The 23828-nt window shown below is 39.4% G+C and overlaps 1 protein-coding gene across 5 annotated transcripts in view; it reads left to right on the top strand.

Annotated features, from left to right (window-relative positions):
- Positions 1 to 677: 677 nt before the first annotated feature.
- The window catches only part of LOC139718242 (ribosome-binding protein 1-like), a 75340-nt gene continuing 52189 nt past the window's right edge, over positions 678 to 23828 (top strand). For all 5 annotated transcript variants that reach the window (XM_071629719.1, XM_071629720.1, XM_071629722.1 and 2 more), the window contains exons 1-4: positions 678 to 812; positions 4186 to 4588; positions 5930 to 6085; positions 6944 to 7085. In XM_071629719.1, coding sequence (XP_071485820.1) covers positions 4226 to 4588; positions 5930 to 6085; positions 6944 to 7085 — 661 coding nt within the window. In that variant the 5' untranslated portion in view covers positions 678 to 812; positions 4186 to 4225. The remainder of the gene's footprint in view (positions 813 to 4185; positions 4589 to 5929; positions 6086 to 6943; positions 7086 to 23828) is intronic.

Here is a 23828-nt window from a genome sequence, read left to right on the forward strand (position 1 = left end):
ACTCAGAGCGGGTTGATAGATACTGGGTGGGGAGGAGAAAAATCTCTTTGGCGTTGACTGTTCTTGCGCCATCTATGGCCACTTCGACGCAGCTGCGACACTTTGCATGAGTGCAAATATGTACCAGTCTCTTCTAAATAATATATAATCTAAATTGGATAAAAAATCTCTGTTAGTAGGATATCATGTTTAACAATTGCTTTAAACAAATTTTAATAAAATAATTGTAATCATTTTAATACATAAATGAAGATATTATGATAAAACTTTTTATATTTTAGGTACTTTGCCTTCAATAAGTCTATATCATACATCTTGCAGTGCCATGTTGGCAATTGGCTGTTCTATCCTATAAACCCTTGACTTCATCACCCATTTTTAGCCATATTTCAACTCCAGTTTATTTTTTCAAATGTTATCAAGTGGCCATAAAAAGTGATTAGATAAAAAATTATGTCTGTGTTGCAGTCACGCAATCAAACGACCTCCAAAGTAGAATATAAGTATCACATTGGTAATTTCCAGCAGGTCCGCAGATAATGCTGAGAAACTATTTTTTCAAACAGCTTCTGTAATTCGACAAAATATATGACAGGTTGTCAGATCAGCCAATCAGCTTTGATCTATCACAACCCGGCTCTTCCGCTACAGCACACATCCTTTCGTAGGTACGGCACAGTTGCTAGTCGCTGAATGAATGAAAGTTCCACCATCGTTGATGAAACCTAGCGTGACTTTCCGTCAGGAATGGTTATGAGCGATAACAGAGCTTTCGTACCTTCTTGATTCCCCAACTACCATTTCTCTCTCACGTAAGTAAAGATTTCATGGTGAAAGAGCGTTCTTTTGCTGTATGTTTGTGATGGGTTACGTGCCCACTTACTTTCGAGGCGGCGCTTGCACTGACGCAAGCAGTAGGTAGGCGTAGCCGCGCCGACGCGACGGTAGGCCGTTGGTGTTGAAGAGTCGCCACAGGGTAGCACGTTTCTTTATGTAGAGCAAGTGGCAGTGCGTGCTAGTGCAGTGCAGTGAGTGCTTGTGTTCAGTGGATGGTGCAGCTGTATGTATGAAATGGATGTGTGTGTGATTGGCCGTTCGTACCGACTGACCTTGGCTTGGTACGGGACCATGTCCACGTGTGGTTGTGTATTATCATGTATTCACCTGTATTCACCTGTCTTGTCGGGCTTCTTGAAAAACAGTACCGTAGTTATGGGTAAACTCGGCCTAGCGGGTAAAGTCGGCCGCCAGCGCGCACAGTACAATTTTATGTACTGTGCGCGCTGGCGGCTGACTTTACCCCCCGCTAGGCCGAGTTTACCCACCCATAACTACGGTATCGTAGTTTATGGGTAAACTCGGGGGCCCCCAGTGCAGCGCGCGCATTTATTAAGTTGTAACGTGCGCGTTGGGGGCCAAGTTTACCGCTATGCCGAGTTTACCCATAACTACGGTAGTCTTGTAATGCCCTCCCACATTCAGCAAGTTTCCACTGTATGGGGTATGCCAACTTGATGCCTCGTCTTTATTGCAGAAATGACAATAAAGCTATTCAATGTGATTACTCTGCGGAGTATGAGAACTTGTTATAAATTTATTTCTTTGTAGACTGAGAAATTTTCTTCCTGCTTTTTTGTTTGCTGTGACATATCGTCGCTGGGGTGACAAGACCTTGTATTGATCTACAAAATGTCAAATGTTCAGGAGAGCAAAAAAACATAGCACAATTAGCAGCCAAAGCACTGCACTGTATCCAATAGGATAGACATTCCTTTGACATGCTGTTGTGGCTTCATTTTGGGGTAAGACATCTAGGATTTGGACAGGACATCACTTAACTGATTAACTGACCATTAATCCAAAAAAGTCATTTTCACCAAAATTGCAGATACAAGGTCTTGTCACCCCTGGCCCCAGCGACGATATGTCCTCTGCAATTGGTTAATTATTTATTGATCCCCTGCGTGAGATGCAGTGCAGCTTCCACGTCCATTCATTTAAATTCATTAATAAAGGGCAAAAGTTTACCACTGGTTGCGTTCCGTTGTGTGCACAGCACCCTGTTTGTCTCTGCTCGATCATGCCGTGCAGGGAAGGGCGTTAGAGCAACCATGTGGTGTACCTTAAGTGCTTTCATTTACGCACGCACATGTTGACACATACACACACTGCATCCATATGCGAAATTTCAAACAGGCACACAGTACAGTAGTCGGTCCAGTACCGCCGGAACACGTGCTGCTGAACCCCTGGTGCTTGATAAACTCAAATTCGCACGCACTGCTTGTCGATTAGGGTAAAATCTTGCACCGGTAATATAGGGCCGTAAAATGCATGATTGCCAACTCTCAACCCTCAACTCGATCGCGTCACAACAGACAGAGGTAGAATCTACTATGCTACAAAAAACAACAGTTGCACCAAGGTTCGACCTCCCATTACAAAATTTAACTTTGTGCAAAAGCATATCTACAATTTTGTAGATTTCTATATGTAGCAGGCGATTGAATTTTGGAGGGCGTTATGGTCGAATTTAGGGCAGCTTGCAAAAAGAGTTTGAATCCTGTTTTACGTGAGTGTGATAAAGTATGCAAAATGGTGTGTATAAGAAGAATAAATCATGGAACTGATGAGCTTGACTTATTCCTTGAGTTCTTGGTATTGCCAGCAGTACAACGATACACCAAAGGTGGATGGACTGTATTGAACAGGAAGTAGAATATTTATAGAGATATGCATGCCAAGTTTTGTGATCAGTTATAACGGAAAAAAGGGAATTCTACCCCATTTCCTGCTTGTTCTCATTGGATAACTAAGTCCACACAGCAGAGGGAATGAAAGTTTAATATACAGTATGTCTGTTGTGAGGGGCCGACTGTAGTAGCGACCACCAACAGCGACCATCATTAACAAGAGGCCACTGAACAACAGTCAGATTTTTTGGTCTAGTCTATTACCATCTTGTGTTAGGTAAATGACAGTCTCAGTACTAACTTGCTCCTGAGGCCAAAGAGAGGCATGTCTAGTTCAAATTCTCTACCTCTGTGTACTCTTTGGTCTTATGGCTAGGTCAGCTATATGACCTTGTACTGATTTCTTCTCTACTTTTTTACCATTGTATGTTTTTATAATGTTTATAAATAATCAATTTTACTTTGCTCATTCAGATTAAACACAATCGCGAATGAAAGCTTGAACACATGAAATGTTATTTGATTGAGGAAGTGTTGCTTGTCACCAACACACACATGCTTTTGGCAGTCAAATTAGAATATTTTACTTGTGATGCCACAATTGAAAGGTGCATCTGCTGACAAACTTACCAATGCTCAGTAGCTGTACCACCAGCTAATTCTCTCACATTCTGATAAATCTAAACATAGCTGCTATGTTTAGATTTATCAGAATGTGAGAGAATCAGCTGGTGTACCTTTAACTACCAATTCAGAGTTCCTTAATGTCTGAGCTTCATCCTCAAACTTGGTCAATCTCATGCATATGGTAGTTTACAGTGGCATGCGTGCAGGGATGGATACATGTAAATAAAGTATGGTATTTGACTTTATGGAAAAGTCATAAACTAAAACTACTGAAAATTATCAACATGTTTAAACAATTAATCAATGTAACTTAATTCTATGTTGAATCAAAGTATGTGCTTTCAGGGACTAAAATCATTGGCATAATTGAGTTGTTTATCAATGGGCAAAATTTTGAGGATGTTAAGTCAGCCTTTAGTACCCTGAATTAAGGTATTACAGGAAATTGTATAGTATTTTCTTCACCTCAGCATTTGCTCTATATTTGTAGGTCATATAATGCTCTATATTTGTAGGTCACATATTTCTAATGTACATATTCAATATTTGCTGTCTTCATCTACTGCAGCGTGTAGATAATGTGCTAGCCATTTCAACAATTCATTTTAGCTGATTTCTGAATTAGTGTTGTCCACAATGATTTATCATCAAATACTGAGCGAAACTCAAATGCAATTTGCGATCAAATGCAAGTCTCTTTTAGCAATGGAACATATAGATCATAGGCAAGTTGTTGGCAGTACTTGTGTTTTTGTAGTGTGTTGTGTTTGATCACAAGTCAAATTTCCAACAACAGGGCCCAGCCAGTTCAGTTTTGGATGAAAGCTTTTATAATCTGTAAAATTTGGTGTTCATATTTTTGCAGTTCTTCTTCCTTTGGAACGGACTAATTGTTCAGCATCATCATGGTTGTCGATCTGTACGAGCCGCAGAATCTGGCCCTCCTTGTGTTTGGCGGTTTTGTGGTGCTGTCCTTCGTGGTATATGCCGTCTCTGCCTTTGGGATCCAGGAAAAGTCCTATGAGCAGGCAGTAGCAGAGCAGCGAGCCAGACTTGAGAAAGAGCAGCAGCACCAGCGGGAAGCCAAACGGCAGAAGCGCAAGCCGTTCTTCGAGAAGAAAAAGCGCGAGCGCGAAAAGCAAGACAGCAGCCCTGGGATTTTACAGCAAGAAGTACCAGTCGTCCAGGCATTTGACTCCTATGTTGCCGAGCAGCCAGCCCCGCTGCCACCATCTGATGTGAAGAGCTCTCCAGCTAAGGAAGAGAAGGTAAAGGCTTAACACTCTGTTTGGACTTTATTTGTTTGTGATAGGTGCATACAGTATGTGATTTCATGTTTGTTTGTTTGTTTGTTTTGTAATTCAGTAGTTTCTTCAGTGCAGCCTAGTTTATATTTGCATGGTATGAAATTTATTTCTGCCAGCTAGCAGGCTAGAGACTTGTGGATACAGTTCCAATATATTTCCAGTATGGTGTTTAAAGGGATCTGTAGTTTTGGTTGAGACCTAATTTCAGGTTTCTGACATTTTTTTGGTGAGATAATGAAAAACCTCTTATGAAATATGAAAGAGCATGTAATTCCATGAGGAATTCAACGTTTAATTGATGAAAATTGGTTTTGAAATGGCTGAGATATCGAAAACTGGACCCACACTTTTATTACGATCGCTTTATTTTACTTTGTTTTTGGATGTTTCTGTTATTTCAAACCCGATTTTCATCAAATAAACTTTGAACTCCACTTAAAATGGTATGCTCTGTACTATTTCATAAGTGTATTCTTGGTATCTCACAAAAAGTTAAAAGCCCAATTCTCTTCTCCACCAATACTGTACCATCCCTTTAAGCATTGGTAAACTATTTCAAATTATTGCTGTCCATCCGCATGCTTACAACAAATGCTTGGCACGGAGAGTAACCTACATGTACACATGAAGCACATATTATGACTCTTAATCGATTGAAAATACAGTGCAGACTTCATTGTGTTGTATTTGTGGTATGATATTGTCATGGCGTACAAGTGTATAGTGTTCACTTTGTACGAATGACAGCAAACAATCAACAGAACATGTAAACCAGAAATTTACACATATACAGAGCTGTACATACCTACCTATCCAGACGTACATGTGTAGTTTTAAATCGTTTATGCCAAAAGGTATTTCTTTTTCAGTTTTTTTTTTTTTTTTTATATGTCTAGTGTCTTATTGCATCAATGCACTAATGAAGTGTTGAGAAACAATCCTCAAATATAGAAATATGAGTCTCAGGCCAGTGGACTACAAAATCATGGCATTGTGCATCATGTTATTTGTTTATTTATTTGTTTAACAGCTGGTATGTATTGCACAACTTTGCTGTTAATTATGTCTGCTTTACCCTGAAAGATATTTCAGTAAAGACAGCCATGGCTGAGAAGGACTGTAGTTTCTGCAAGAATACTATCAATACCTACTCTCAACTGTGCTGCATGTGATCATTAAAGATGATTGCTAAAGTGCAATAAAAAGGCAAAATCCTCTATCCCTATGAATACCACCTACCGTGAACTAAAAATTGAATATAAATTGATAAATTGGACCATTCTCTGAACTCTTGAACACCAGACGAAGGTGAAGCCGTCCCCCAAGAAACCCAAGCAGCCCAAGCCCCCCAAGCAGGCAGTAATTGAGGAGACTGTTGTGGAGGACAAGGCTGCCCCTGTAGAGGAGTCCATCCCTCCACCAAAGGAATCGCACACAACGAAGAGCAAGCCACCCAAGGTACTCTTCATATTAATGCTAAATTCGACCGTTATCAGTAGGAATAGTGTGCATGTCGTAACTATGGAATTCAGTCCCCTCATGGCTTTGCCTTGTCGGTTGAATATTCCATAATTACCTTATGCACACAATTCTTAGTGATGCACACAGTCCTGTGTACCATTTGTATACTAGTACCTGGGCTACTATTTGAGTCTAGTGTAAGGTCAATGCACTATGGGAATAGTTATATGAGTGTATTTGGGTGTGGTTACAGCATTACAAGCATATAAGATGGGCATACTGTGTTTTAATTTCTTTTTTTTTTTAAAGGATGAGGCCTATGTGCTCTGAAAATTAGTTTGCATAAATAAAAGCAGTGAAACAAGAGGAATAGGAATGTAAAAGCTGATGATAAAATTATGAAAATTCTGAATTTGTGGTCAGTCAAGCACACAGTGGCAATTCCATGACGTAGAATTTGTGCTCATCTTTCCTGTGCATGAAATTCCATAAAATCTCTCTATTGCTTTATTTATCATTATTATTATTATTATTTTTTTTAGGGGGTTTATTGTTGATTGGGATATTTTTTTTTCTGTTTCCTTTTTTTTTTTGCATGGAGGAATGTGTAGAAAAATACCTGTAATGACTGTGTCAAGGTTTTGTTTGTGTTGTTTGTTTGTGTGTGTGTGTGTTCGTGTTTGTTTGTTTGTTTGTGTGTGTGTGTGTGTGTGTGTGTGTGTGTGTGAGTTTCAGGGAAATAGGAGGTTTTAAGAATGACTTTCAAAATTTGCCTTCTGGCCATATCATGCAAGTTGCAGGGGAAAAACAAAAACAAAATGATTGTAGCAAGGCCCTGTGTGTGTTTCTCTAAAGGTTGTCGAAGAGGTGGTGCAGAAGAAGGCCGCCCCTGTGGTGGCTGCTGCTGCCCCGTCCACCCAGGCAGCTCCGCCCCGCCCCGAGGAGGCATCTCCAGTGAAGGCTAAGAGCAAAGCCAAAGCTCCATCAGGAGATGCAGGTAAGATGCCGGCCATGTTTTTGTGTAATCCACAAGGGGGGGGGGGGGGGATATTTGGCTACCAGATAGATGACCTCGTGACCTATGTATTCAAGGAAATGATTTCAAGGTTGCAAGAATGTGATATGATCAGCTAACTTGTTATATATAGTTTGCTGGTGCGCACGTCTTACAGCAATAAACTTAAGCCAATCCATAAGCTTGATTCATTTGTTAGCCACCAGTTAACACTGCATTATGCATTGTTTACTCTGTGTGTGTGTGTGTGTGTGTGTGTGTGTGTGTGTGTGTGTGTGTGTGTTTGTGTGTCTTATTGTTTGCATGTATGCTTCAGATTCTTTCAAAATTTGTTTTAATTTTTACCCAGCCACTTGTTGCAAGTGAGATTTTGCAGTCTTCTAAAGATTGTCTGTCATTCAGTCATGCATGCAAAGATCCAAATGAAAAGGGTGCCAGAAATGCTGGGAGGATAACTCTACCAAGACATATCATGAAACCCATGATTGAATGTTACTTCAAACAAGATAACTTCAAAATGATGCGGACATTTTTTTCAGACTCCACTCTGTATAGAGAACATGTGTCTTATTCAGCACAAGTGGTTTCTACAAAGACACTATTTAGAGTGCGCTATGCCCAAACGGTGCATACTTTGTGTGGATGAATATCAGATGCACTGCACTGTCTGTTTCCAACGTCATGGTCTCCATCTGAGTGAAATGCGCATGCCAGATATTATGCATTCCGTTTGGGATGAATATGAATGCGAAAGTAGTCAAATGATTCTGCTGGTGTATTAAGGTTTAATCATTCTAATGAGCATTTGAAGTGTGTCTTGAGTGGTGGTAATGCTAAGTATTTTGGGAAAAAAGAGGTGTGATTGTGACGGTATTGTTTGCCGTAACAGAAATAGTGCTGCAGTGATTTACTTACCATAGTTTTGGCTTCCTGCAGGTACTGTAAAACGAGAAATGTTCGCGTGCATTTTAATTTCGCGAATTTCGCGAGCGCCAAGATTCGCGAAATTTCTTATCTACATTATATGCATTGAACGCAAGTGACAATTCGCGAAAATTTCTTGCCGCGAAAAAGGCCGTCGGCTCCAATTCGCGAAAATTTCGTGCCGCGAATATATCATGTTTTACAGTAGTTTTAAAAAACCAAACAAGTGGGGGGGGGGGAAGGAGATATCTGAGGATCTTTTAAAATGAAATATGTGCCACACGGTTCTGTACGGACAGCTTTTTACACTGTAGTTAGTCTTACTCTGCATGGTTTATGTTCTTAGATATATATGTGAATATTGTATGAACATATTTGTTGGATGCTGCAGCACAGTGGAGGTCCTCATACCACTTGATCAGAAATATTGCAGACTGACATCATTGTATGAAATGTTGTGTTAAAGGGGATGGCTAGTAACTGATCAGTGGGAATCAGTGGGAATGCTGGAGGATGATTGTTCCAATCCTTGTGGGATTCATTTAAGAGTACATTATATATCTATTGTTGTGTGAATATTATTTGCTTCAGAATGGTCTCATATTCAAGTAATGTGCAGTTTAATGTTTCCAGGTTAGCGTGCCTGGTCAGTGACGGGGCATTAATCTGCACATTACTTGAATATGAGACCGTTCTGAAGCAAATAATTTTCACACAACAGTAGATATATAATGTACTCTTAAATGAATCCCACAAGGATTGGAACAATCATCCCTCAGCATTCCCACTGATTCCCACTGATTGGTTACTAGCCATCCCCTTTAAGGAAAATGGCTCTATTATTGGTATAATGGCTTCGTGTTTTGTATACTTCAATATAGCAGGAATAAACTCAGCTGCATAGGAGCTGTACATTTTTAATGTCAAGGAGATTATTTAGATGTTTTTCATAGCAATCTTTCTTGCAGATACATGTAGGTATTTTTTAATTTCCTGCATCTGATGGTAGAATTTATAGATGCACTCTTTTCAGTAATTCACATTTCTTTTTCTATAAAAAAAAAAAAAAAGGTATTATACAGATGTCTTGAATGTGTTATTCTTGTACATAGAGGTTACTGTCGTACAAAACACAAGAACAGATGCCCAATGCTACATTGATGAAGATGTCTGCCATATGGCATGATATCATTAGTGATACATTGAATCTGTGGTGTTGCTGGTGCGAACAATTGGTGGTATCTGTCTCGTGCGTGTGCCACTATAGTCTTTATTGATCAATCCGTTGAAGCGTCCATGGCGAGGTATGTCAAGCTCTGTCTGTGAGCAGGTGCAGGCAAAGTGCTTTGGAAGTACAGTGCGTGTATGTAATAACTGTGCAGTGATTTAGCAGGCAGATTTCGGTGATATATAAATCCATGTTGCCTGGAATGACATTGTTGTACCTGTATGTAGGTTGTGTGAACTGTCAGCGAACACAGCAAAATTGATTGTACAAGTTGTAGGTCCTGTTGGCATGAAACCATTGATTAGGTGATGAGCATCTTCCACTGCAAATGAAAGCTTCCATTAGTCTAGATTTATCAGAAGTGCACACAATTTTCTAGTCAGTCAGTTATTTATTTATTTTTAGATCTGTCACCCATGATATGTCAACCTAGTCTAGGGCTACACAATTAGAATACAGTACAAGTTATAAAGATGTTTACCTTCAGTTTTAACCCTTTACATACATTCTTTCTTTTTCGATGGTACAGTGTAATTTTATGTATATATATTTTTTTATCCAAAAGAGGTTTACTTTCTACATTCTTGCTTATTTACCCCCTGGTTATAGTTGAATACATTTATTGTTAATTTGTTTGTTTATTTGTTTGTTTGTTTTTGATACAAGTAATTTTTGTTGTTGTTGTTATGGTTTTGTTTTGTTAAGTAAAAGTTTAATGTCATTTGGACTGGGCCATACAGTGTTGATGGCTTTCATGGGTTGATCCTTATAACTAGTTGTGGAAATATAAGCCTTGTTGACTAACAGTGTATACTATGATGACCAAAATAATAATGACAAATAAAGAAAATTCCATAAATTTGTGCCCCAACAATCCCCCCAATAATAGGTAGCACATGTCATGTTGGCTAGTAGTGCTATCTCAAATTCGGTATGTGGCTTCATGTACATTGGCATTTGCGTGCAGTTTGATGACATTAAACATGAAATGTCAATAGCATTGATACTCTGTTTCCGGTCAGGAAATCAATATTTTATTTTTACTGCAGGAGTTACTATTTGCTTCTAGTTCTGTGAAATGGTTAGAAAAACAAACAGAAAGCACTTACATGGAAGTGTGGTTTTAGGAGGAAAAGGTTATGAAGAGCAGAATTATTGTCATGTCATTGTCACCAGCACTCAAGGATTATAATAGGCCTATTTATTTCATTTGCGGTTTAAAAAAAGGCAAAACAAAATACAAATTCGATCCTCTATCCTGATATTATGCATCAGAAGCACATTGCTTACTTGTGTTTTCGTGTGTACACGCTCGGACACGTCCTGTTTTTGATTGGTGTGGTAGAGGACATGATGAGAACACGGGAAATGGGAAGTATTTGTTTTGAAGCACACCGCAAAGGGGGGGGGGGGGCCTTGGCCTTTGTCCCCATGCGGCCACTCACTGAGGCTGCAGATGGTGACACTACATTGGAATCTTAAATGAGTCCTGGGTACGTGTGGCTAAAGACTTCACAGCCTAACTCCAGTTCCTTGATCACCCCGTGGCCAGACTATTTCCTTTCAGTGGGGTCGAACTCCCGCCCGCCTGAAATAGACGCCCTCAAAATAGAGAAATGGGGAGAGGAAGCTCCGCTAATGACGGGCGAGTGCATGGTTGAGAAATCTTCATTATACAATGTGTGCATAGGCTGCAAGAGAGCCTTTATGATGCAAGATTGTGAAATCACAACTCTCATATCTTTCTAACAAATTCATGGAGAATTAAGTACATTGTAAGCACTTATGTGATTACTCAGATGAGTTACAACTCCAAATATTTCATGCAATTTCTGAGATTTTGAGTACACTTATATTTGTGTGAATAAATAGTAAATAGTATCCTTATAAAAGAATTATGATCTTGATAGGTATACTCGTGCAAAATCCGATATATTTCGGTTCTATGTTTTAGACTTGGGTCATGATGGGATGTGTTGATGTCATGTTGTTGACGTCAGCAAAAAATGGTGAGAATTTCAAAGGGAAATTAATCCCACATATGAATAAATGAGTTGGGATGGCTTCATTTTGTATAATAATTCAGAATGTGGACACAGTGTTATATATTGATCATGGCTGGACAGAGGTGTGTTGCAGTATGAGTCAGTAGTAGTGCTACATATGTATGTCCTGCTCTTGTTCATGTATTTGTGCAGGATGCTAATTATCCAATTGTTCCCCTGATGGAATATGTACATATATATGTGAGAATCATGTAATGTAGATGTCTTAGAGTCTAACAGGTGATTTTGTTTGTTTGTGTTAAAATTTGAAATGGCCAAGAAGGAAACATCAAAATTGTTGATTGAGCAAACTATTATGGGACTAATAAAAGCCCCCTCCAAATCATAAGGCAATGAGGATGGGGTACCTTGCCCCAGGGCACAACCACTGCTGTCAGCTTACACCTTGTACTTGAACCAGGTACAAACATATTTCACATATTGGGAGTGCATGGTCTGAACCACTGAGCCACTTTGGCTGTAATGCGCTATTGTATGTGAACTAGTTCTTTCCGCTCTGGTGGGTATTTTGTGAGACTTGCTCTGGAAAGAATAGGGATTGTCACTGTTGTACACTGTGCAGTAAGCTTCTCTCTGGAATGGGCTGGTTGTTGACCCCCCTCCCCCTCCCATCTCTTCTATTGATCATGGCTTTAATGACAGATGATCAGTTCCTCATTTTTTTCTTAGCATAATGTATTAATTTGAACAGAGTATGAGTGAGGTTCTTTCTGGTTTAAAAAAAAATATCAATGTGCCCATAGTGGTGATCAAAAAGGACTGACATTCAAAATTAAAACCTGTTGAAAAGTGTTTACTGTTAAAAGTATAGATGCACATAGTACATACAAATTGTACTATGCTAATCAAGATATCCCGTAATGTGGACCACCCCAGTATAAAAGTACAGTAACTTGCTAAATTGTGTTTCCCTGTTTTTATCACATCTATGCTCGATGGTTTGCCTTCTGGGAGCCACAAGGGCAGATATTTGACATTGAGATGCAATATCCAAGTGAACAGTGTAGTGATATTTCTTGTGAATGTTATGAACACTTGGCCAAAAGCAACAAGTACAATATCTATTTCTAGCCATGTCCTCCCCTTATCTTCTGTTCAAAGTGACTGCCAAGATTGTAGTAGCATATGACACTAAGTGCGTAAAAATGGGGATTGATATTCAAGTATTTTGATGAGCTTTCAGGAGCTGTGTTTATGTGTTTAGCCAAGAAGTGCACTGTCTCATGAACGTTTGCCAAGGTTTCCTGGAGTGTCACTGTTGTCATGTCATATCATGCAGGCTACTCTAGCTTCACTCAAGTGAATATGTGTCATGTACTGTTGGAATCAGTTTTTTATTCAGAGCACATCTGTTATGACTACTTCTTGTAGTGTGTCCTGCTGTTGGGAATGCCACAGCAAACACTAATGATAACTGTCACCTTTCAGAGATATGGAAGAGCTTTTTTTAATGATAAATGGGCTGAAAGGCCAGAATATGTTGATGATTGTATCCCAATCTACTGACAGATTCCTGTGTTTGATATTAATTTATTGGTTACAGAATGATGTTGACTGGAAGCTTCCTGTTCTGTTGACAAAAATCATATCAGAAGTATTTTTTTTTTCAAAATCAGCAAGCATGTGAAGACAGATTTGATGACATTAGTTTGGAATTAACATGTACAGTACTGTAGTGTACTCATACTTGTGTAGACTGATATGATTGAAGAATTGGTGGGGATTTCCAGCCACGGCTTGATTTGAGACATAGTCATGCGATGCGACGTGCCCTTCGTCTGGTGGGTGACCCAGTGCGGATCTACATGTGGGCTCAAAATGCGCCGACCCTCATGCTTCTATGTTGCTGTGATACACGGCGTGTGCAGTAACCACCCTCTTCCTGCCAAGTAATGCGCAATCCTTGGAATTAGCGTGCAGTCTCCCAGCGGGGCAGGCCTCTGGGTATTAGTCTTGTGCCTGCTATACCTTGATCTGTGTGCCTCTTGTACCCACTGTTTTGCTATCATGAAAAGACAAGGCTCCAGTCAGTTTGTTTTCCAGGATCTCGTTCAGTGGTTATCTCTCATCGGTCCATGATTAGACAATTTGCCTTTGTCGGTGATGTAAGTAGCGAGTACAATATGTATGAATGACCTTAGAACAGGCAGGATCTGTTTCTTTCAGATTCTGTGAATTCATGGATTGGGTGTAGGAGATGGGGAATCAAATGTAGTAAGTTTCATATGGGTTCATTTGGGACTAGGTCTGTACTACAAGGAGTACCTTGTAGTGGTACAAGAGTTGTTGCACAAATGATTTGGAAAATTATTGGCAGTCACTGATATGAAAATAATGACAGTCTAGAAAAAGACTAGCACTATTTCCCCCCCCCCAATCAAGGACATGCGAGGTAACAGGCATCTTCCCGCTTACCCTACAATGTAAAGTGTCTGTTTAGCGTGACGCTATTAGGCCATGACGTAGAGCTTGTCGTCATCATCAAACTCTTTTGTATGACGAGAGTTGATTTAAGGGATGGCGTATGAAAACGCTCGCTTGTATATTAACTGAATGAGTCATTGAGTGTCTGCTGCATTCTAGAAATTGAACAAGTTGGGGGGGGGGACTTCAGGGCATATTTATTATTCTGAGACATGCGACTGGCTGTTACCTAATGATGTTGTTCGATGTCTGTACTGCACTCAATGTGTTTGAATTTACTACACTACAGTCTTCATCTTGAGTCGTGTAAGTGATAGGCAACTGCTCAAGTGAAGTACAATATAGTAGGACAAGGATTGATTGTCCTTCATGCAAAAGAAGAATGATGTCCCCCTGTATACAAATATTGAACTTTCCTCATATGATTCCAACCATATGTGTACAGGTACTGTATCTTGTTTGTAAAACTAAGATGATTAACCCAAGCAGGTTTATGCCACTGTTTTTGGTAATCATGCCCAAATATTCTGAAACATTGTGTGCTGTAGATCTTTTCTTGCTATTAAGGACTTGGACTAATGTCTGTTACATCGGTAGTGCTTTAGGAGGTTTGAAGATGAAGTCAAACCGAGTGAGAATGTTGCGATAAATGTGGCCTTTTTTTTAGAGACACCCCCCTGTTGGCAGACCATAATTATAATACATGGATGAAATTACTCACCTGTTGCTTAAGTACACAAGTTGTGTCCCTGGCTCATGTTTGTCTGTGTGTGTGTGGTTGTGTGTCTGTGGGGATGCTTCTGTGTGCGTAGTGGAGTGACGTGTGTAGTGGAGTGGCTTGTACACGTCAGACCTACTGAACATATGGCCTGTGTCCATGTGTACATGTGTGGTGGGTAGGGCACACGTGGCACATTTCATCATTGCTGTACTACTCTATCACATGTGGCATATCATTGGCTGTAGTGTTCAGGGAGTTTGTTAGTGCTCAGGAATACATTAAATTTAACATTGGGCAGTTGATTCTCTTTATCATAAGCACCATGAGCCCCTTCAAAGGCAGATATGGTACCAGTGGTATACAAGAAGCCATCATCATCATTAATGAGAAGTTGTGACAATTCCATATGTAATGCACTAAGGTGAATGAATAGGACCCATAGTATTTGGCAGTTGACTTGGTGAAGGGTTGTAAGGCAAAATTCATTGGACTGATAATTGAAAATATATAAGTACATGTTGAACATTAAATATTTATGTTTAAGGTTGTACATGTATACGTCAACAATTCTGAAAAGTCTAGTATGATTAGAAATGAAAAAAGAAACCAGAAAAATTTAACTGTTTTCTTCAGACAACTATAATCAGTAAAATGCAGCTCTGTAGATTGTGCAATTGTATGCATATAAACTCTCAATGAATGTGATTTTGGCACCAACTGCGATTTTGGTTGGATTTGTATAGGATATATTGATGCATGAATGCCTTTGATGCATTATTAACTGCATCAAATGCTCCTGTCTTGTGTGGTCATATGGCATGTGGGTCTGTATTCATAGAATCAGTCATCTTGTCCAGATGTCCAGGTGTATGTACATGATACAAACAAACTCGTGTGCAGTAAATCCAGGGTAAAAGCTCTGACATTGACCATAAGTATCGCCAATCAATGCCGTGAGGTAACATCTGGCGTTTTTTGCCACTTGTTGTATTGGGTTGGCCCTTGATGGTCATGTCTTACATGTATTTCATTGAGATGCGTATTCACTGTTTGCTGTTAAATGAAGGAGACTTAAACAGGTAAATGTGATTTTAGGAATTGGACTATATAAATCTGGATTTTTTTTTTTTTAATGAGAACATCATAGGCAGTGTTACCCAAGTATGCTGAACATCTAAACCACTAAGTATACTTCTATGCATTTTTGTTGTACATTTGCATTTGTGTCTACTGCCGTATTTGTGCTGGGATTACGAAAAAAAAAAACCACACAAAAAAACCCAAAACAAAACAAAACAAAAACAAACAAGCAAACAAACAAACAAACAAATGCTTTCAGCACAAAACTGGTTTTCAGCTCATTTGTACAATCAAAAGGTTTACCAGGTACAATGTAGGCCCTCTACAAAAGTAATACATGTAGTCATTGTAATGAAGAAGACATGTAATGCAGTTGAAACACATCAAGGTATTACAATTAACTACACACACACACAAAAAAAAAAAAAAAATATGGGAATGGTAAATCATGCATGACAAAATACATTGACATTACAATTATAACCCGAACTACATGACTAAAAACACCTAAACCAGGGAGGCCAAGAAAACGAGAAAACCTGTGGTTTACAACCTGTGATAGCTTTGCACGGACAGAAGAGGTCTACATGTGGGCCTATAGGCCTATGTTGTCAATGACGTTTGACCCTTAGGCCCTCACTGTTGTGGAATACCATTAATCCTTTATTTAACGACTTTGCAAGTGGTAATGAATTAGGCCCTACATAAGATTTATTTATAGAATGTGTAGTGGAAGGGATACTGAGTACTCTGTCAGCCAAGAATATGGTCTTTGTATTTGACTTTGACAAGAAATACTGCAAAATTCTATCATGTGGGAGGAGAAAAGTGTAGTTTCAATGAGCATCACAGGCTTATTATGACTAAAACAGACAGTGGCCAACTGTACCGGTACACCAACTTTTAACATCCTTTCCTATGCATACACACGTTCAATGCCAGGATCTGGTGTCTTCCAAATCACGACACACTTCATGTTCTCTTGTACATTCAAAATTCCCATTGGCTTGTTTGAATGAAAAGTTCAAAACTAGATGGATTGTAAGAGGGCAGACAAACGCCCAAGGGAGCCAGGCTAGCTGCGGCAGTCCCCTCCTGTAGTGTATCAGGGAGGAAGTTATGACCTGGTTGACCCTGATATAATTCCCAAGTTTTCCATGGTACATTGTACATGTTCCTGCCCACCCTGTGGAAAACTAATCGTTGCTGGCGAGTGGTGCCACTGTTTGGTGGGAACTATGCATGGCTGAAGCGCAGTGCTTTAGATTTATCGTGCAGAATGCTTGAATGCCTGGTAAACTAAACTTGACTAATTCTCATCATTGTTTCAACCCCTTCACTGGAGAAATGTCACTCAATTCACATGTACTACGTACATGCTTAATCTCAGTAGGGAGAACAAATTCTTTGCCTATGTACAGTACTGTAGAACCACAAACTCTTGAACTGGCTTGATCTGCTTAGAACCAAAACTCTTATTGTGATTCCCTGCAGTGCACCACTCATTCACTGTAAATTCTGGTTATTTCGCATGCCAGCTTTATGCCTCTAATCTAGTAAGTTGTTCATGCCTGTAGCACACTACTTGTGTTTTTCCTGTCAATGTTTCATTGCAGTTGCCCATAGTTCATGATGAATGAAAAAAATTCACACCTTATCCTTTGATAGGTCATTGAATGCCAAATACTGCTGACCAGAGCTGTAAGAACAAATCAATACCATCACACACATATGGTTAAAAAACTGATTCATTTATTAGGGACTGTCTATGGGGGCAGGCATGCATGGAGACATTCTACCCTGCATGGATGAGGTTTTGTGAGTTTTGTGTTGACCTTGCCACCCACAGTATTGACATTTCTGGTATGTTGCAAAGTGATTTGAATAAGCCAGTTCGCAGTTCCACCTTATGCATTCGATGAGCAGAAAAGGGTCATTTGTACTAACAGGCATGTTGATTTTAAATTCACTTAGATATTAATAGCAACTGCAATGTGATGGTTGTTCATGAAATCCTTGTGAATGTATCATGTAGGAACATCTAAAAAATCAAGACATTTTCCACCATTCCTAGAGATATGATGGAAGTTGTTACAGGTTTCTTAATAGCTATTACTCTCCTTGCAGCAGGAGCCTGTAAAGTCCTTCACGGTGTACTTTGCATGTAGGATCTGAGAACGCACAGGATGTCTGCTGTATACCTCCACACCCAGTGTTTATTACCATCATGGCTTTATTCAGAAATTTCCAAGCACAATCAAGGAGTTTAATAGCAAGAGGGAATTTAAATGTAAGCTCAGCGTGATGTTAATATGATATCATAGTTAATTCGGGATTTTTTGTGTACACTCCATGCTCGTGGTTTGAGACAGATGTCTATGTATTGTTCAAAGCCTCAATGTGTGCATCCGGTTTTGCTGAGGAATGAAAAGTTTGTGACGTACCATCTTTACAGTGATAAGTTGCATTGAAATTGGACACAAGGGGATGTGATCTTTGTTAATCTGCTATTAATAGTTTTGTAGTTTAGTATGAACTCCTTACTCTATCTAGGAAAGAAGGATGTGCGCTGGTAATATTGTACTTGCTCTGCAAATTGAAATATAGAGTCCTGCCATCCATAAGTTACAACACTGAATGGATTAATGCCATATATTTAGCAGGGCTGCACACTAACCCATTTTTTCTGCCGGTCCAACCTGTCTCTGTCGGACCGGTAAATGCCCCGTTTTACCATTTTTTACCGGTCCGAACAGAAAATTTACCGGTCAACAACGACAACCTAAAAAAAAACATTAAATGACTTGCAAACTTATTTTCTTGTTTTTTATGGACGTACCCCCTCCCCCACCCATGTACATTTTACAGATTAATATTTTTTTTGGAAAACTTGCTTTATTTATTGCACAAGAAATTTAAAAAGAAAAGAAAGGAAGAAAATAGAATGTTTGTTTGTGAATTACAGTGTAAAATGGTAATGAACAAAATCAGATTGTATCAAATGCGTTTGTGACTTTTTCTAAACATCGGCGCACGAACTTGCTTTGTAACCTGCTCTTGGTGGTCAGTTGGATTGCGACGATTTAATGAATTATTTTAGCTGTGATATTTTCTGATGCACGCGCTACAAGGGGTTCTTTATTTTTCTCCCGACAATCTATTCACATTTGTGCATGCGTTCTTGAAAGGTACACGACATGCAGGGCCGAATTCGCAATCCTTTTTGCGCCCATTTCCACCTCAAATATTAGCGGGATTGTGACGATTTCATAAATTACTTCGGCTGTAATATTTTCTGATGCACGCGCCAAAAGGGGTTGAAAATGTGTCCTTTATTTTTTCGCGATAAACTCTTCGAATTTCGTAAGTGCGTTCTTAAAAGATGCACCACATGGCTGAATTCACGATACTTTTTGCGCCTATTTATACCTCAAATATCAGCGGGATTGTGACGATTTCATAAATTACTTTTCGGCTGTAATCTTTTATGATGCAAGCGCCAAAAGGGGTTGAAAATGTGTCCTTTATTGTTTCCCGATAAACTCTTCGAATTTCATACGTGCGTTCTTAAAAGATGTTTCACACGGCCGAATTCATGATACTTTTTACGCCTATTTCTACCTCAAATATCAGCGGAATTGTGGCGATTTCATAAATTACTTCGGATGTAACTTTTTGTGATGCACGCACCGGCTAGAATGGTTGAAAATGCGTTCTTTATTTTTCTCCCCATAATCTCTTCGCATTCCGTACATGCGTTCTTTAAAGGTATACGACACGGCCGAATTCACGATCCTTTTTGCGCCTATTGTTTCCTCAAACTTCAACGGGATTGCGATGATTTTATGAATTATTATTCGGCTGTAATCTTTATGATGCACGGGCCAAAAGGGGTTGAAAATGTGTCCTCAAATATCAGCGGGATTGCGATGATTTTATGAATTACTTCGGCTGTAATCTTTTGTGATACACGCGCCAAAAGGGGTTGAAAACGTATCCTTTATTTTTCCCCGATATAAACTCTTCGCATTTCGTAAATGCGTTCTTAAAAGATATACGACACGGCCAAAAATCATAATTCTTTTTGCGCCTATTGTTTCCTCAAACTTCAACGGGATTGCGATGATTTTATGAATTATTATTCGGCTGCAATCTTTGTGATGCACGGGCCAAAAGGGGTTGAAAATGTGTCCTGTATTTTTCTCCCAATAATCTCTTCGCATTTGGTACATGCGAATACGACACGGCCAAATTCACGATCCTTTTAGCGCCTATTTCTACATCAAATATCAGCCGAATTGAGGCGATTTCATGAATTACTTCGGATGTAATCTTTTGTGATGCACGCACCAGCTATACTGGTTGAAAATGCGTTCTTTATTTTTCTCCCCATAATCTCTTCGCATTCCGTACATGCGTTCTTTAAAGGTATACGACACGGCCGAATTCACGATCCTTTTTGCGCCTATTTCTACCTCAAATATGAGCGGGATTGCGATGATTTCATGTATGACTTCGGATGTAATCTTTTATGATACACGCGCCAAAAGGGGTTGAAAATGTGTCCTTTATTTTTCCCCGATAAACTCTTCGCATTTCGTAGATGCGTTCTTAAAAGATACACGACACGGCCAAAAATCATGATTCTTTTGCGCCTATCGTTTCCTCAAACTTCAACGGGATTGCGATGATTTTATGAATTATTATTCGTCTGTAATCTTTATGATGCACGGGCCAAAAGGGGTTGAAAATGTGTCCTGTATTTTTCACTCAATAATCACTTCGCATTGCGTACATGCCTATACGTCACGGCAGAATTCACGATCCTTTTAGCGCCTATTTCTACATCAAATATCAGCGGGATTGCGATATGTCATTAATTATTTCGGCTGTAATCTTTTGTGATACATGCACCAGAAGGGTTGAAAATGCGTTCTTTATTTTTCTCCCGATAATTTCTTCGCATTTGTGGATGCGTTTGCAAAATTATACACTGCATGCAGGGCGGAATTTGAGATTCTTTTTGCGCTTATTATTGTTTACTCAAATTCCAACGGGATTGCGAAAAATTCATGAATTACTATTCGGCTGTAACCTATATGATGCAAGCGCCAAAAGGGGTGAAAATGTGTCCTTTATTTTTCTCCCGCTAATCTTTTCCCATTTCGTACATGTGTTCTTAGAAGGTATACGACACGGCCAAACTCACGATCCTTTTTGCGCCTTTTTCTACCTCAAATATCAGCGGGATGGTGGCGATTTCATGAATTACTTCAGATTTAATCTTTTGTAATGCACGCACCAGAAGGGTAAAAATGTGTTTTTTTATTTTTCTCCCGATAATCTTGTCGCATTTGTGCATGTGTTTTTGATAACCAACACGGCATGCAGGACTGAATTCAAGATCCTTTTTGCGCCTATTATTTCCTCCAATTTCAACGGGATTGCGTTGATTTCATGAATTGTTATTCGGCTGTTATCTTTTATGATGCACTCACCAAATGTGTCCTTTATTTATTTTTTTTTCTCCTCTATAATCTCTTCGCATTTCGTACATAAGCTTTTGAAAGATACGACGCGGCCGGTCAAATTCATAATCCTTTTTGGGACGATTCCTACCTCAAATATGTAAGCGGGACTGCGATGATTTCATGATTTTTTTTTCTCCCTAGTATTATCTCTTCACATTTTGTGCATGCGTTCTTAAAACGTACACGGAAGGGCCGATTTCGTGATCCTCTTTGCGCCTTTCTTCATTATGAGACCATTCTGAACGAATGAAAATATTCATCTGTGAAATGACTGTGTAAAACGAAAATAAACGCAATCAGATCCATTTACTGTATCGCTGAATATTGAATGTCTTTTTACTTTTTCTAAAAATCAACACAAGTAAATTAGTTCTAACATAACTGCCACGCTGCTGCGAAGCCGGGATCGGATTGATCTTGCGTTAAAAAATCATGAGTAAAATGACCCAGAAATACGTGCGCTTCTATCAATGCTTCTTGTCTGGCATGACCGCCGATCGCAAGCAAACGAAAAGCAGTTACACTGTACATGCTTTGCATCGTTTGCTTTGCATGTATTGCATTGCATGGCAGTGCGTGAGCAGCGCCAAATGCGCAAGCGAGCGCGAATAACTGGTCGACTGCTAGTGCTCAAAACTAATATAATGTTTACTGTACAAATTGCACCGGTAGACATAAACGAAAACTTGCGTAAAACTTGTTGAACAGTGCGATATCTTGCATTCTGTTTCTTCCTGATCGGGGCTGCTCTTTTTCTTTCTACTGACCCCACCAATGCTTTTTTTTTACTGGTCATGTCGGACCGGTAACTTGTGGATTTCCTGAAAAGTTACCGGTCCGACAGTGACTTTTACCGGTCTTTGACCGTCGGACCGGCGCCAGTGTGCAGCCCTGTATTTAGCATGTCTAATTTTTCGCAAATCGGGACTTCCCAAAAATTTGACGAGTGGTTAAATTGGCAGTCATGGAGTACAGTACTGAACAGAGAAATGTATCTGTGCATGTCACATTCGTGTCGGGATGAGAGTTAATATTTTTGCATGTTTTTAAATTTGTGAATTTCACCGGAGTCGCAAAATTCGTGACAATAAAAACCTCACCAAATAGTCAGCATACAGCATTTCTGTGGCATAGCGCAGTATTCGATATAAAGTTGCGAGTTGATATTTTTTTTTCTCTCATGTGTGACAAGAGCTGCCAGCTTTGAATAGCACGAAAAAAAAAAATAGTAGTGATTGTGGATCAGTTTGCATTTGAGGGAAAGTTTTGCCTTACACCCCTCCATCACTTGACTTGGAACATGAAGAGGAGATACATGCTTGAGAGTGGTTTACCCTTGCCACTGCATGCTATCCTGAGTAACAGTCAACCAAAACATCTGCTGGCAAATGAACATCCTTTCCTTCCCCTTTGGTCTTTTGTCTGATATGTGTATTAAGAAGTGGTTACAGTTTATCTGTGCATGCTTTCCTGACTAACAGTTCACTGGGACAGGCACATGGGCATGGATATCTCTTCTTTTTTTTTTGTTTTGGGTGTTGGTGTGTGTGTTTGTGGTAAAAATTTTTCCTCCACATGCTTTCCTGAGTAATAGTCAACCGCAACAGGCACATGGTATCCTGTCATTTTTTTGTTGTTGTGAGCATGTGTGTATATACATGTATGTGTGTGTGTCTGTGTGTGTATGTGTGTGCACGTTTGAGTGTGTCTGTTTGTGGTAGAAATTTACGTACATTCAAATGTATGAAGTGCAAGTTTTACCCAAGGTACCAGGGCATAATTCAGTCACCTTGCAGCCTGCAGCCCCTGCAGCACATGGATGTATACACATCCTTTCTTATCCTTTCCCTCATTTTTTTTTCTTTGTTAGACTAAAGAGGAAGGAAATGATTAGACAGTGTCAGAGTTAAAAGGTGGCGCTATCTTTTGTGCCCATTGTTCCTCTGCGTAGTGCATCCAAAGGTGGTAATCTTCACACATCCAGTGTATGTAGCCATCACAAAGCCACCTGCTGAAAAGCAATTGCCAGCTTGCTCTACATGAAAACAGTGGGAAGTCAGAGAATTGTGAACCTGAATTTTTGATTTCACAACTGCAGTCATTTATAGATTGGTGTGGTGGGAAAATGTAACACTGAGGGTCATGGATAAAGATGATGCAAAAAGCTGTGAACTACTAATACAGAACTTTGTATAATGTTTATTTGTTAAAGGAACACATTTCATATTTTATCTTTGGATTGTATACTCTTCTATGTGTTGTTTTACACTGCCCACAAGTATAATGTTTTATTTTTTTCCCTTAATACTGATTGAGCCACCCTGAATGAGAATTCTGAATATGTCATGTGTACGAATAAAATACTACTGTAAAAGTGAAAATTTTCGCGGTGTGGAAATTTTTACACATTTTGAGCAACCAGAAGCTAGTGCGAAAATAAAAGCATGCGAATATTTTTGCATGCCATATGTTCCAGTAATGAATGTCCTGATTCTGCGAAATTAAACACATGCGAAGTTTTTCTTCCTTGGCCAAGCGTGAAAAATTAATCACATGAAGATATCCACTTTTGCAGTAGTAGCAAACCAATGGGCTGAGACACTTTAAATTTACAGAGTTATATGTCTTATAGAGTAAGTGGTAGTAACTATAAATAGGGATACCAATGTGCAGGTGAAATTCAGAATCTGGGAGCAGTTGCTTACAGAGAGAATGTAGGGCCTAAGTGTGAGTTCTAAAAATGGGTGTACA

This window comes from Diadema antillarum, unplaced genomic scaffold (assembly GCF_040938485.1).
Source record: "Diadema antillarum isolate AM-2024a unplaced genomic scaffold, OU_Dant_1.0 scf00000091, whole genome shotgun sequence".
In the NCBI taxonomy this organism is placed as follows: domain Eukaryota; kingdom Metazoa; phylum Echinodermata; class Echinoidea; order Diadematoida; family Diadematidae; genus Diadema; species Diadema antillarum.